The sequence below is a fragment of the Setaria italica genome, chromosome IV, assembly GCF_000263155.2.
Source record: "Setaria italica strain Yugu1 chromosome IV, Setaria_italica_v2.0, whole genome shotgun sequence".
Lineage (NCBI taxonomy): Eukaryota > Viridiplantae > Streptophyta > Magnoliopsida > Poales > Poaceae > Setaria > Setaria italica.
In genome coordinates this window covers 719,836-732,506 of record NC_028453.1, presented here as the reverse complement: position 1 = coordinate 732,506, position 12,671 = coordinate 719,836, and the positions used below count along the sequence as shown (strand labels likewise).

At 44.0% G+C, this 12,671-nt stretch overlaps 2 protein-coding genes and 1 long non-coding RNA gene across 7 annotated transcripts; 2 read left to right on the top strand and 1 right to left on the bottom strand.

The window, feature by feature from the left end:
- Positions 1 to 112: 112 nt before the first annotated feature.
- Positions 113 to 2,496, top strand: LOC111256956. The gene is made up of 4 exons (XR_002677244.1): positions 113 to 272; positions 1,695 to 1,796; positions 1,881 to 2,030; positions 2,141 to 2,496. It is a non-coding gene; the product is annotated as an uncharacterized LOC111256956 (long non-coding RNA).
- Positions 2,497 to 3,649: 1,153 nt separating this feature from the next.
- Positions 3,650 to 4,918, top strand: LOC101758504. Its single transcript, XM_004964290.3, has 2 exons — positions 3,650 to 4,083; positions 4,240 to 4,918. The coding sequence occupies exons 1-2, from the start codon at positions 3,992 to 3,994 to the stop codon at positions 4,661 to 4,663; spliced, it is 516 nt and encodes a 171-aa protein (XP_004964347.1). The 5' UTR covers positions 3,650 to 3,991; the 3' UTR covers positions 4,664 to 4,918.
- Positions 4,919 to 5,079: 161 nt separating this feature from the next.
- On the bottom strand, positions 5,080 to 12,005 carry LOC101757825. Of its 5 annotated transcripts, XM_004964289.2 has the most exons (15): positions 11,818 to 12,005; positions 11,428 to 11,654; positions 11,072 to 11,336; positions 10,740 to 10,968; positions 10,433 to 10,613; positions 9,980 to 10,105; positions 9,739 to 9,855; positions 9,019 to 9,572; positions 8,673 to 8,724; positions 8,173 to 8,577; positions 7,910 to 8,068; positions 7,640 to 7,800; positions 7,180 to 7,251; positions 6,673 to 6,706; positions 6,064 to 6,555 (listed from the first exon to the last, which is right to left on the bottom strand). In XM_004964289.2, the coding sequence occupies exons 2-15, from the start codon at positions 11,593 to 11,595 to the stop codon at positions 6,538 to 6,540; spliced, it is 2,541 nt and encodes an 846-aa protein (XP_004964346.1). In that variant the 5' UTR covers positions 11,596 to 11,654; positions 11,818 to 12,005; the 3' UTR covers positions 6,064 to 6,537. The 5 variants fall into 5 exon arrangements, with proteins under 5 accessions (XP_022681978.1, XP_004964346.1, XP_022681977.1 ...); XM_022826243.1 differs by lacking the exons at positions 6,064 to 6,555; positions 6,673 to 6,706 and adding an exon at positions 5,080 to 5,423; XM_022826242.1 differs by lacking the exon at positions 6,673 to 6,706 and having other exon boundaries at positions 11,428 to 11,651.
- Between the last annotated feature and the right edge of the window lie 666 nt (positions 12,006 to 12,671).

Below are 12,671 nucleotides of genomic sequence, written 5' to 3'. Positions count from 1 at the left end.
GGTTGTTTCATTTCCTCTCCTTGCAGTTGTGTCTTGTCCTGTCTGTCCCTCCACGTGTACGTTGGTGGTCCGACGAGACGACGGCGCACTGTCTCTGTCTCCCTCTCCCCCACCCTCATCTCTCGCTCTCTCCAGAACCCTCCGCTCCGCATCGGCAGCAGCAAGAGAGAGATTGGAACAGATACAGAGAGCAGCAAGAACGCGAGCTGAAGAGGAGTGGCAACCAAGAACAAGAACCCCTCGATCAGGAGCGGGAAAGCCACGACCCAGAGGTATAAAATTAGAGGAATCCAAATCCACCCCTTTCCTAACCCCTTCCCTGCCTGAATTTTTACTGTTACTGGCCTCCGGCATCTCTTTCGGTTCTCTTCTCAACTTCTCCCCACCCCAAAGATCTGAAGATGCGACAGCTAGTCTTGTGTATAATAATCGGGATTTGTGCCTTTCCGCGGGTAGGAGTTTCTTTCTTTCTTTCTTTCCTGGGGGCAAGCGTACGAAGCTGCAGTTTGAATCGCCACTTGTGTTATATATAGTATAATCACCTGCAGCAAGTGGCAGGGATTACGAGGCTTCACCGTCCAAACCTGTTTGCATTGTGCTGCTATCTAGCGTAATTTAACTTCGCCCGGGTATCGGAGCTCTGGGCATCGATGTGTGAGCAGCAAACAGTAGCAAGTGCCAAGGGGGGATGTGGATGTGGCAGATCTGATGCATCAGCAAAGAGTATACCAGCATGGCTGTACCATTGCAGTCTCCATGGAGGAGCTGTTGTCCCTCCTGTGTTTTGGTCTATCCACTGTTACTAATGCACAGAAAGGTCATAATTTTTGGGCTAGTAACTTGCATTTATTTACCCTGACTCTGAATCTGTAGTGCCTGCAAGAGGCATTGCTGTTGGGTTTGTTAAGGGGCTTTGTAACATCCCTGCTGGCCTGGAATTGGTTGGGTTCAGTTTTAGTTTTTCCTTACAATACAGTTTTGATGTTGAGTAAGAAGATTGTTATGAATGCAGAATTGGATAAACCGCTTATTTGCTGAATACTATATGTAATGTGGCCCTTGATTAGTTTCAGTTGGGGCCCTTAGAGAATATCCTATATCAGACTAAATGATACAATCTAATGACTATTGCTGTTCCGATTTCTCAAGGGTAACCTTTTTTTTGGAAGGTCTCAAGGGTAACTTGGATGCCTACATGGGCATAAACATAATTTATCCCTCTTCACCTCTCATTTTCATGTTGTAGACTTGTACTCCCATAGATCAGTTAGGCCAGGCTTCCTGTGATTCCATTTTCAACTGAATGGCATACTTGTCGTTTTCTGAATGCAGCCCTTGTTTTCTTTTTGGGATGAAATAGGAGGGGTTGCCCCCTACTGGTTGTATATATTGGATAAAATTAAAGAGGAGTATTTACAAAGGGGAGAAGCAAAGAGGAGGGTGGGAAAGAGATTACAACAGGTTATCTAGCCATTGTTCTATCCTGCGCGGATACAAAGCACTTGATTTTTCTGCCCTCTGAAAATTAATAACCCAACTAAATGTTTCCTTGTAAGCTATGCCTCTTGCATGACACTTGCCTTTTGTTTCCTTTCTTCCATTGTGTATGGTATGCCCATGCTTCCTGCATGCACGTCTACTGTGTAACACGCTCCTTCATGCATCACTGACTTCTTGCATGCTAAATTCTGTAGTTTCAGCAATGTCTGGCAAGTACATCATCGCTGCCCTTGCTGCCTCCGCCGCCATCGCATATGCTTCCGATGTCCTAGTGGCACAGAAGAAGGTTTTTGGAGGTAAGAATGGTGTGCCCGATCTCGAGTAGTTACTACTGCAAAACATCTCTGCTCTTTTTACAATTTGTATTGAATGGTGATCAGGCACAACACCGAGGACGGTGTCGGACAAGGAGTGGTGGGAGGCGACGGACAAGCAGTTCCAGGCCTGGCCTCGCACCGCAGGGCCGCCGGTGGTCATGAACCCCATCAGCCGCCAGAACTTCATCGTCAAGGATATCAAGCCTTGATCAGGTTGGAGGCAAAGTCTTTCGTGCCATTTGCCTGAACAATTGCCCGTTGGCAATACTTGTTTCACTCACCCTGTTGGATTTGAAGTTCTGAACCTGAACTTTCAATTGCAGGTTCAGGTGGTGATGGTCATGGTCTGATGGCCCAAACTGGACACGATGATGTACTGATGGTTGTAGCTACAGGCTGCCTGTGCTGTGTTCCCGGATTCGTAGTACTTGGTCTGAATAAATCAGTGCTACCTTTCGTCTAGTGCGGTCTTGTCTCTTCAGAGGCATATTTCCTTTAGACATTTGTCATCCTGGATGATTGTTCTTATGCTGTGTAGCCAGTAGCCTGAACTTTGTGCCTGTGCTCTGTCTGTGGTTGTCGAGTGATCTGTCGCGCTGGGTGACTGGAATATGTGCCTTGTCTCCGATGCAAGAAAAAAGAAGAAGATCTGGGGCAGCTGTTTCAACCCCAGCTTCCAGATGCCGTTCTCCATCTGAGGCCATGTTTAGGTCATGTTTAGTTACTCCCAACTCCCAACTTTGGCACTATGCAAAAAGAAGATTCCCCATCATATCAAACTTGCGGTACATGCATGGAGTACTAAATATAGATGAAATTAAAAAGTAATTGCACAGTTTTGTTGTACTTTGTGAGACGAATCTTTTGAGCCTAATTAGTCAATATTTGGACAATAATTCACAAATACAAACGAAACGCTACAGTGTGCTACAGTGCTGTAACAGTAATTTGGCACCTCCCAAATTCGCCAACTAAACAAGGTAGTTCACCCCCAACTCCCAACTTTGGCACTATGCAAAAAGAAGATTCCCCATCACATCAAACTTGCGGTACATGCATGGAGTACTAAACGTAGACGAAAGTAAAAACTAATTGCACAGTTTTGTTGTACTTTGCGAGATGAATCTTTTGAGTCTAATTAGTCAATATTCGAACAATAATTTACAAATACAAGTAATTTGGGTGCACCCAAGTTGGGCAACTAAACAAGGCCTGAAGCTACTGCAAGTTTCAGTAGCCAACCTCTTCGCAAGAGGAAAAAAAAATGTTGCCGTTCTCCAGGCGCTTCTCCAGTGTCCCTCACGCATATCTGCGTGTCTGTTAGCGATGCACGCAGCTGCTTTGCTTAACTCCTTTGGTCAAGGTGCGGTGATCCGCAACGGGATGGTTGACACAGCTGTAAATTTTTATACTATCAGGTAGAAACAGCTAGCGTAGATCCTCCCATCTTGGAAGATCTCGCGTTTTGACTGAACTCTCCGCCAGTAGTAGTCTCCACAGCGTTCTGCCAAGGAGCGAGGTTCAGACTTGGCTTACGAGCTGTTCAGACAAAGAATTGTTCGGGATCTTTCATTCGACCCTTGAGCTTATCATCACGAAATATCAGCATGATCAGATTTCAGAAGGAAAGAAAATGAGAGACAAGTTTGTTCAAGATTTTCTTTAGAAAATGGATAGTAGAAATCGAGCTGCAGCACTGAGACTCCGTTTGATACAAGAAACTATGATCGAGGAATTTTTTCTCTCTCTCTTTTTTTAAGAATAATGAGCAAGTAAATTTTCTCGAGGTGTCAAGACTCTGCGGATTTGCTGACGTGATTTGCGAAAAGGGCGGTGGCCGGTGCCACGCACTCGCAGCGAGTGGCGTCGTCGTCGCCGGCCGGCCTCGCCTCGGCTCTCCCTGCTTTTCTTCCACCGACCAGCGCCAGGCCCTATAAAATACCACGCCCGGCCCCCCATGGCATCGTGTCGCCACGCCATTACTCACCAGCAACCACCTCCGCTGATTCCCGCACACGTCGTCGCATTCCCCGATCTGGGAGTAGTAAACTTTACTCCAGCAGGGGAAAGGACCGTACGGATAAGTTCTTACTCTCATCCTTGGATAGATCCGTTCCTTCGCTGATCCGCCTCTGCTCAGAGCCTCAGGCTAGCTGTTTCTTCACCGTTCCATCATGTCCATGGCCACGAGAGCGCTCGCCGCCGTCGTCACCGGCCGCCGGGCGGCCGAGCAGAGTGGGCTCGCCGCCGTTCTCTCGTCGTGCAGGTAACATATAACAAGCAGACCATCTGAGCTCGTTTCGGAGTTGACGATGGGTGCATTTCGATCTGCAAGCTCTTCCCTTTCCTCGGATCTTGCGTCCTCGCAAGCTTTACGATCCTGATGCGCATCACTATTCATGTCTGCGTTGGTCTTTTGCAGGAGCGGAGGAACTCGGGGTCTGTCGCACAGCAGCGCCCAACAGCGCCGGGAGGACCAGAGCGCCGGCGACCGTCACGACGCGGCGGCGGCGGCGGCGGTCACCGCGGCGCAGGTGGAGGCGTCGCTGAACCGCAAGAACGTGGAGGTGGTGCAGGGGGACCGGTCCGCGACGCTGCTCCCCGACGAGGCGGCCGACGCGCTGGGCGGCGTGGGCGCCGAGGAGGCCGCCGACGCCTGGGTGCCCGACCAGGAGACGGGGGTCTTTGTCCCCGCCGAGGAGGCCGCCGGCAACGGCCACGGCGGCCCGCACGAGCAGCCTGCTGGGCCGTCGGTGCTGGACCAGGCGGTGTTCGTGCGCGAGGACATGGAGGACGTCGAGAGGCCTCCCGTCGACATGGCCAGCGCCCACGGCGGCGCCAAGTGAACAACCCCACCATGCGCGCCGCCGGCGACGACCGTGTAGGCTCTCACCCCGGACGATAGCTGTAGGCCTGTAGCAAATAAGCTTTCTGATGATGGAATAAACCGTGTCTCCTCTTTCTAGAACGTTCCAGAAGTTATCAGTTCAGAGCTCCAAGAGTTCGCATCTCAAGTTCTTTGGCAATGGCAACTTCAGTAACCTGCACACATTCCAGTGTAGTCTGTGTCACCTGTGAAGGCACTGTATCTGTACCCGGTACCCCTGTTCTCTGTTGACTTGTTGACACATGGATGAGCATTCTCGATACGTATAGATTGGGCCATGCCTGTCAGCTGGTGCGACCTCAAGAAAATGAAGCATACCGTATAAAGAAAAAAAATGGAAACAAAGCAACAACAACTCAATGGGGGAAAAAGGGTTCACAGGTACATCGAGAGTACAAACACCAGCATTTTGCAATGTATCCATAAACATGGTCTTTATCGAAGCCAAAGAAGCACCAACCAATACAAGTCTTTATCGAAGCACCAACTTACCTGAGCAGCGATTGATCCAACAAATGGCAATAGCAGATGATTTTATATTGGCATCATTTCTTTTCCTTTAACTGTTGCATTATTGACTGGTTGGATGAATGGATGGTCAGTTGGCAGTGTGAGGGATGGTGGTGGTGGTGGTGCTGATGGAGATGTTGACGACGGGAAGTGGCAGCAAAGGAGGTTGCCGCTAGCTGCTAGCAGCACGGAGCTTGCTCTGCCAGCGTCTGGGTGGTGGAAATAGGATGATAGTTGTGAGACAAAAAGATTACATGAAACTGGGTAATGGAAAGAATCTGTTACCAAGTGTTCAAATAGCTAGGCATTCTATTTTTTTGACAATTATTTGTACTTCTGTTTAAAACAAAGTGAATGCTTCTATTATATATGTTTTTTAAAAAAATTTATAAAACGAAAATTAATGTTTATGGAAAGGATTTGTTTCGCCCGTAGCAACGCACGGGCATGACCTAGTATGAAAATAAAGGGCCTGTTCGCTTCAGCTTATAAGCCAGCTGAAAAGTTGAAACGGCTGATTTATTGAGAGAGGAAAATACTGTTTGGTGGCTGATAAGCCGGTTGAATAAGCTGAAGGGAACAGGCCGAAAATAATTAGGAGAAAGACTATAAAAGATAGAGGCTCATTCCCCAGGCAAAGGAAAAATTATGACAAACACAATCAACATGGTAATTAATCAATGCCGATGCACATGCGAAGTGAAGATAGATCTACACCGTAGATTTCACGATGGAGTTGACTAGCTCTACAGGGTAGTGTTGAAATCAGCTATAGCGGCAATTTGGGAATCAATGGGTATATAATGTGAAGGGAACCAACGGTATTACGTCAAAGTTATGCACCATCTATAAGAGCATGCAAGGTATATGTCTTTATTAAAACAAACCCCGCACCCCTCATGTTTGACAAATTTATGCCTGACAAGGAGAAAAATGCGTCTCGATGAGTTACCCGGATCCATGGATGAAGAGTGGATGTCCGATCAAGAGACGAGGGTCTTCATACCCCTATTTGGCTACATCTATTTAGACAACATTTCAACGTATATGAACAGAAATTTGCCAACAAATTTCCTACGCAACCTCTCTTTCCACGCACAGTGGCACTTTGCATTATTGTTCCCATCAACACACACATAAAAAAAATTGATTTTTCAAATCAAATTGATCAAAGGTAATGCCGCGTCCTGGCAGATCATTTTTTGATGGACTGATGGTAGTATGGAGCTCCAAGTCCAACATGGTTGTTGCTATTTTTGATATGCTATTGTTGTCATATCGATTTCCAGGACTCTTATGAAATCTTTGACCAACGGGTTTCCTCTATATCTGACGACGAGCCTACACAATTTGAACGGTCTAGATCACAAGTATGCAAAATAGAGATAAAAAAATAAACAAGTCAAAATGCAACGGCGAGGCTAAAATACAATGGTGAATTATCCGTTAAGAACGCACCCGCCTTGTAACTGCAACCGAGAGACCATAACAACTGCAACAAGAAAATGAACCAATTGCATGTAGACGGAACTTATTGCAAGGGCATTGAACAAATCTTAAAATTGTTGTAAGGATATTATATTGGTGAAACTGATCAATATAATATCATAAGGATAGTGAATAGTCATAACTTTGGCAATTGTTTACACAATAATTTTTTCGAACCTTCCATATGTTCTATGTTTGACAGTTTCACTACTCTTAGGGTATATTTGCAAATTCATATGATCCATGTGGTAGTCTAAATATTCAATGTAAACCATGGAGTAGAATACGTCATTCTACTCTTAGGTTCTAAACAACATTATTTCTATGCATACAGAGAGAAGCGCACTTTAGCCAATACTACTTTATTTACGCAAAAATGATATTATTCACATAATTGCAGCTTTATTCACATATATGTATATACATATGCAATTTTTAATGTTAGCAAAGTACAAAAGTAGGAGTAAGATCAATTACCTTGTTGAGCCTATAAAACCAAACTCTTTAATTGCAGCACCAGAGTAGTCGTTATCAATCACTATTTCAACCCTGTAAACATAAGAAGTGTACACATACCAAACTTAGTTGCACCATTTGACACAAACCGACTCAGAAAAAATCAGTAAAACTTATCGAATAATTGGAACCTGCAGTTGGGAAAACATCTAGGTCAGGCACTGTTCCTTGGGTGTTTCAAATTTTTTTCCAAATGAAAATGTGTGAAGCCAGAAGAAATATGTATTGTTCGCTTATCTTTTCCAATAGTGAATGGAATTTTTCTTGAACAACAGACGGAGGAAGAAGATGAGAAAGCTTATTCTGCATATTTATTACCTTTGTATTTTTTTCGTTGAAAAAGTTAGGTGCAAGGAAAATTGAAGAACAAAACATCAGACGTGCCTATGGATACAAACAACAACAAAAAAGAGAGTTTTACCTGTTATTAGTGGAGTTCCACAAGGAAATAGCGCAGGAACCATGTATGGAGGTACCTAAAACTATTACTGGAAGTGTTGGGTGGCACGACATCGCGGTAATTCCCAGGTCTTGGAAAAAAAGAATTTTGTGAGCTATTTTCTCTGCCTGCAAATCCCATTTCTGATTCAACAGAAGAAAAAGGAACAGCGTTAGTTGCACAGATCACTAACAAAATATGCGAACAAGAATTAGATGTACTGTGTGTGTTCTTCAGCGGAGGGTGCCATACGTATGCGATAGCCCCTCCTTCAACCGGATTCTTCGATATAATCATATACTGCTGATCACTGTCGTCGGCGCAAAGATAATCGAAAAAGTTATCTAGCGCCAACTTTTTTTCCTTTAGCATGGCGGTAGGTGGCTGGGTGGAATCGTTGACTTCCCAGACCTTCAAATAAATTTCGAGTAGTGAGGACCAAAATTAATCCGATGTATGATCCAATTACCAAACAAATCATGAAGTAGGTAGTGCATTCAACAGAAAACACAAACCTTCATTACGCCATACTTGTCAATGCTAACAAAGGTTTTGTAGTTGTCCTTTGGGTTAAACTTGGCATGGATCCACCTGGAGGTGATGGGTACCTTTTGTTTCCAAATGACCTTACCATCATCCATGTTCTCTAGCCAGATCGCACCATCTGCATCCGTCGATAGCACGAGTGGTTTTTCTGGGTGGATTGCCAGCGACGTGATAGCAGCACCCGTGTCATGTCGGAATGTTTTCATTTCTTTCTCTTTATCATACAAAATCACACGGATGACACCAGAAGTATCTCCGGTCACGATCCATTCTTCTCCCTCTCTTGGCATAAATTTGACCAGTTCAATATAATTACGTAGGTCATAACCTTTGCCTTTGCCTTGCTTACCGGGTGCAAAGCTTTCCTCTTCCTCCTGAGATTACTGAACACATTAGCCTGATGCGTGTATATATGATGAGATAATAAACAAATATAAGCAGGTCAAGATGGGAGCACAACATGAGTTACCTGCGTGTCGTAGTTCCAAATGGAAATGGTCTCTCCGAGACTGATCAAAATCCTGTTTTAAGGGGGGGGAAAACAAATTGCATGGATCACACCAGTGCCTGCACAGTTTGACCTAAAAGGCTACTCCCGGCCCACCGCCCCTTAGATAGATATAATCTAATATTGTGGGTAATTTATTGTAAAGCTACAAGACACACAATAATGGTAATGTTTATAAATAAGAATATAATGGAACCACTTTTCTGCCATATAGCAACTCACAAATTATATCAACCTAATGTTGGTCATCAAAGTTTAATATTGAATTATGTCAACGCACTAATAACTAATTGCAGTATGTGCTTACCATGGTTTGTCCGGATGCACATCTATGGAATGAATTTGACCATATTGTCGTCTTGATGATGGGCGTACTAATGATGATGGGCGGATGACAGCAGTCATCAGTACTGTCTCATGCAACCTTTTTCCACCAGCAAATGAGGCGCCTTCAGCTGATTTGCAGATCATTTCCAGTAGATAGTCAGCGAATAACCCTCCATTATCAATGATCCCCTTGCTGTTCAGGCCATCCAAAATGCTCATCGCTATTGTCCGTATCTTGACTACGCCCGTGTCCACAGGTGGACCTTTTAACCTCAAAACGACAACCCGAGTATTCAGTGGACCCACAATGCCTCCGCATTTCTTACCGCAAGAGATGGCCCGAGGAGTTTCAATCCAAAAGCCAACATAACCATCGGATCTGTTGGTTAGGTTCAGTAAGCATGTCCTTTCCTCATCATCAGCATCCTTCAAGTGATCATCAGCATCCTTCAAGTGAAAGCAGAGCACGCGAGGCTGGATGTCAAGTGCTGCTAGTGCCTCACTCTCGGTTGGGGTTGGTCCAACAAGGCAAAGCTGCGATAACACGTGTAATAATAACACACCTTATCCCAAAAAGTTTATAAAAAATCTATGCACAGCAAATTGAAAAATGGAAAGGAAGATACCAGAGAGGTATTGCATAACAATAGATTCAAATGAAGTTTCTGTCATCGTGACTACTTTGATTACACACACATACCTTCTCTAGTGCTGCCCAGTTTGATTGTTCCATTTCAGCAAGCCTACGGGTGATTTGGGATGCCGTAGGCCTTTGCTCAGGGGTCCTCCTCTCTTCGGAAACTGAGGCGCCAGTAGTCTGCGACAAACAGAAAAAATGAAAAATGGATGCTAGACATCATCAAAACAAAGCACCCTAGGCAATTTTTGTCAGACATATTAATGCGATAAAAAGAAGTGATAAGGCAACTATTCTCTCTTACCTCATCCCGTGGATCCATGTCCATGCATTCCATGGCTATCTCAGCACATAACTTTACTTGTTGTCTAACTAGTATATGGTGCTCCTCTGCTAGTGTCTTAAACGCACCCTCCCAAAATTGAAGTACCTACGAATACAACCACAATGAGGTTTAGAAAGGGAACGGCATTCTTAATATATACTAGGAAATCAACACACATAATGTTTGTATAAACCACATGCAGCGATCCTGATGAACAAACAAATAAAACAATGTAGAGGAGAATGTTTTTTTTTGCTGTACATCATGACTTAATATCTATCATTATTTTGCCTTTTTTTAGGGGTTAATAAGAAGTCAAATAATCTAAGACTTGTTTCCATAACATATTGTCAGTTGTGCTTAATACATTTTCTGATTTTTTAGGATGTTATACTGTAACTAGGAACAGTACGTCATACTGATGGTTATTACCTCGTCAACTTTGTAGCGTCCCCCTTGTTTATTCCGAAGAAAATCTTTTGTTTTATCACGTCCCACGAGAAGATCCATGATTATAACGCCAAGACTATATCTGTCAGCCTCTCTTGAGATCATTAATCTCCTATCTCTGTTATTGGCGCCAAATGTATACACCTCTGGTGCCATGTATCCGCTGCAAAATAATTCATGTAGTTTCGTTGGTTAATGGATGAATTGAAGGCTATGTATGCAACATACTTAGTAGTTGAAGCCAAAACAAATGCTGGGTTTCTGACAGAGGACTCGATCAGAAGCATACGGAGTTCCAGCCAAGTTTACAGTAGAGGCGTCGATTTGTCCTTCGCTAAAGATCCTTGATAGACCGAAGTCCGCGATCTTTGGCACCATGTTATGATCTAGTAGTATATTCTCAGGTTTGAGATCCCTGTGAATAATGGGCCCAGTTTGCTGGTGAAGATAGTCTAGGCCCTCACAAATTCCCTTTATTATTTGATAGCGTGTGCTCCATTGGAATCTGCAAGATTCGTCTACGGAGAATATGCAGCATATATTATATGTCAATTGTCGAGTAATTCACAAAAAAAGATTTGCAAGAAGTAAATTTTGTTATGTGTACATGATTGATCATACCTTTGATATACCTGTCAAGGCTGCCATTAGGCAGGTACTCGGTGCAGAGGAGCAATTGGCGATTTGCGTCTTCCCAGGACCAGCCTTCTGGTCTGGGCACGGGCACCCATGCTCTTTCTGCCACAAGACAGTATCCTAAGAGCCTTACAATATTTTTATGATTGGCCTGTATCATACAACTAAGCTCATTATCTCCAAACTGATAATCTCCCCATTTAACCTTCTTTAGCCTCTTCACGGCAACCGTTCCATTCTCTAGGCTTCCCTGTAGATGACATCGTTGGTTGTTACTTATTTCGTAGTAGAGGCAGGTCAAGAAGGGGTTATACATTCCATTCGTAGGGTACACTACACACCTTGTATACCGTTGCAGATGCTCCACGGCCAATCTCTGCATCCTCGGAGAAATTCCCTGTGATGTCCTCGAGAAGTGAGAGAGGAACAAAGCTTGGCTCCACGCGATCATCATGTAACGCCTTCTCCAGGGCAAGGCGCGCGCGTCTGTCTTCTTGATTGCGAGCCATCTTCTAATACAAGAACCTTGCTGCCTAGGATGATGCTCGAGTGATACCTGATAAATCTCCTTTACCAATAAATACAACACTAAACTCAGAGAAGTGGAAACAGATTTAGAAGAATAAAATTCTCTCAATCAACAAGCATAAATCCACATGTAGAATCAAGAGAGGTCGTCTAATCTCCATTAATTAGCACTAATCAAGTATTCAGCAGCTACCACAACTTACCAGGACCGGGAGGCCCAAAGCAAGTGTTGAGGGAGTAGCAATGACCGGAGGTGCGCGACGAAGTAGCTAGAGAGCACTCCAATCAAATTAAAGGAGTGAAGAGGTGTGGGTGGAGATAATTAAGAATCGGAGGCACTGCACTTTACACGCCATCAAAAGATGGTAATCAAGGACACCAACTACTTTAGCTCTCGGAAAGGTAGGCAGCACTTGGTCATGCTCAATCCCACAATGATGCACGTTGTAGGATAAAAACTATAGTTACAATTATCAAAGCTAGTTGTATAACACGCACTTTCGGTGCTGGCGCCGCACTGGGTGTGGGTGGGAGTGGAGGGGTAGGAAGGGACGGGGTATTGTTGTCTTTTCATCATATTACAAAGGATTTTTTCTATTTTTTTATTTCATTTATTCCGGATGGAACTGACAGATTTAAGAGTTAGGAATAAGGGTAAACAGAGGCTTTGTTTTCATAAAGTAGGGGTAAAAATACAAAGTGAAAAAAATAGGGGTAAAATCATAATTGGGGTTCAAAATAGGGGTAAGAACGCAAATCTCAAAAAAAAGTTCTAGGTCTTATATGAAAACTAAAATAAGTATATAATCTGTTTTGTGCCATCCAATTACCAATATCGGTAGCATATTGTACTTGTTCATTGATAGGTTTTACTGAAGGTCTATAGTAATATGATGAGGCCTCTTATCCTAACCTGTGATTTTATATTGACATCATTTTATTTTCCTTATGACTGGTTGGATGGATGGTTAGTTGGCAGTGTGAGGGATGGTGGTCGTGCTGTGGAGCGTCTGGGTGGTGGAAGTAGGATGTTGTGCGATAGAAAGATTACATGAAA

What these genes read in the sequence shown, in the direction of transcription:
- LOC101758504 (XM_004964290.3), top strand. Translation starts at nt 3,992, where the DNA reads ATGTCCATGGCCACGAGAGCGCTCGCCGCCGTCGTCACCGGCCGCCGG. An exon ending in GCCGTTCTCTCGTCGTGCAG is followed by an intron (nt 4,084 to 4,239) that starts GTAACATATAAC and finishes GGTCTTTTGCAG; the next exon opens with GAGCGGAGGAACTCGGGGTC.
- LOC101757825 (XM_022826242.1), bottom strand. Translation starts at nt 11,595, where the DNA reads ATGGCTCGCAATCAAGAAGACAGACGCGCGCGCCTTGCCCTGGAGAAG. An exon ending in ACATGGATCCACGGGATGAG is followed by an intron (nt 9,856 to 9,979) that starts GTAAGAGAGAAT and finishes TGTTTGTCGCAG; the next exon opens with ACTACTGGCGCCTCAGTTTC. An exon ending in TGGAACTCCACTAATAACAG is followed by an intron (nt 7,252 to 7,639) that starts GTAAAACTCTCT and finishes TTATGTTTACAG; the next exon opens with GGTTGAAATAGTGATTGATA.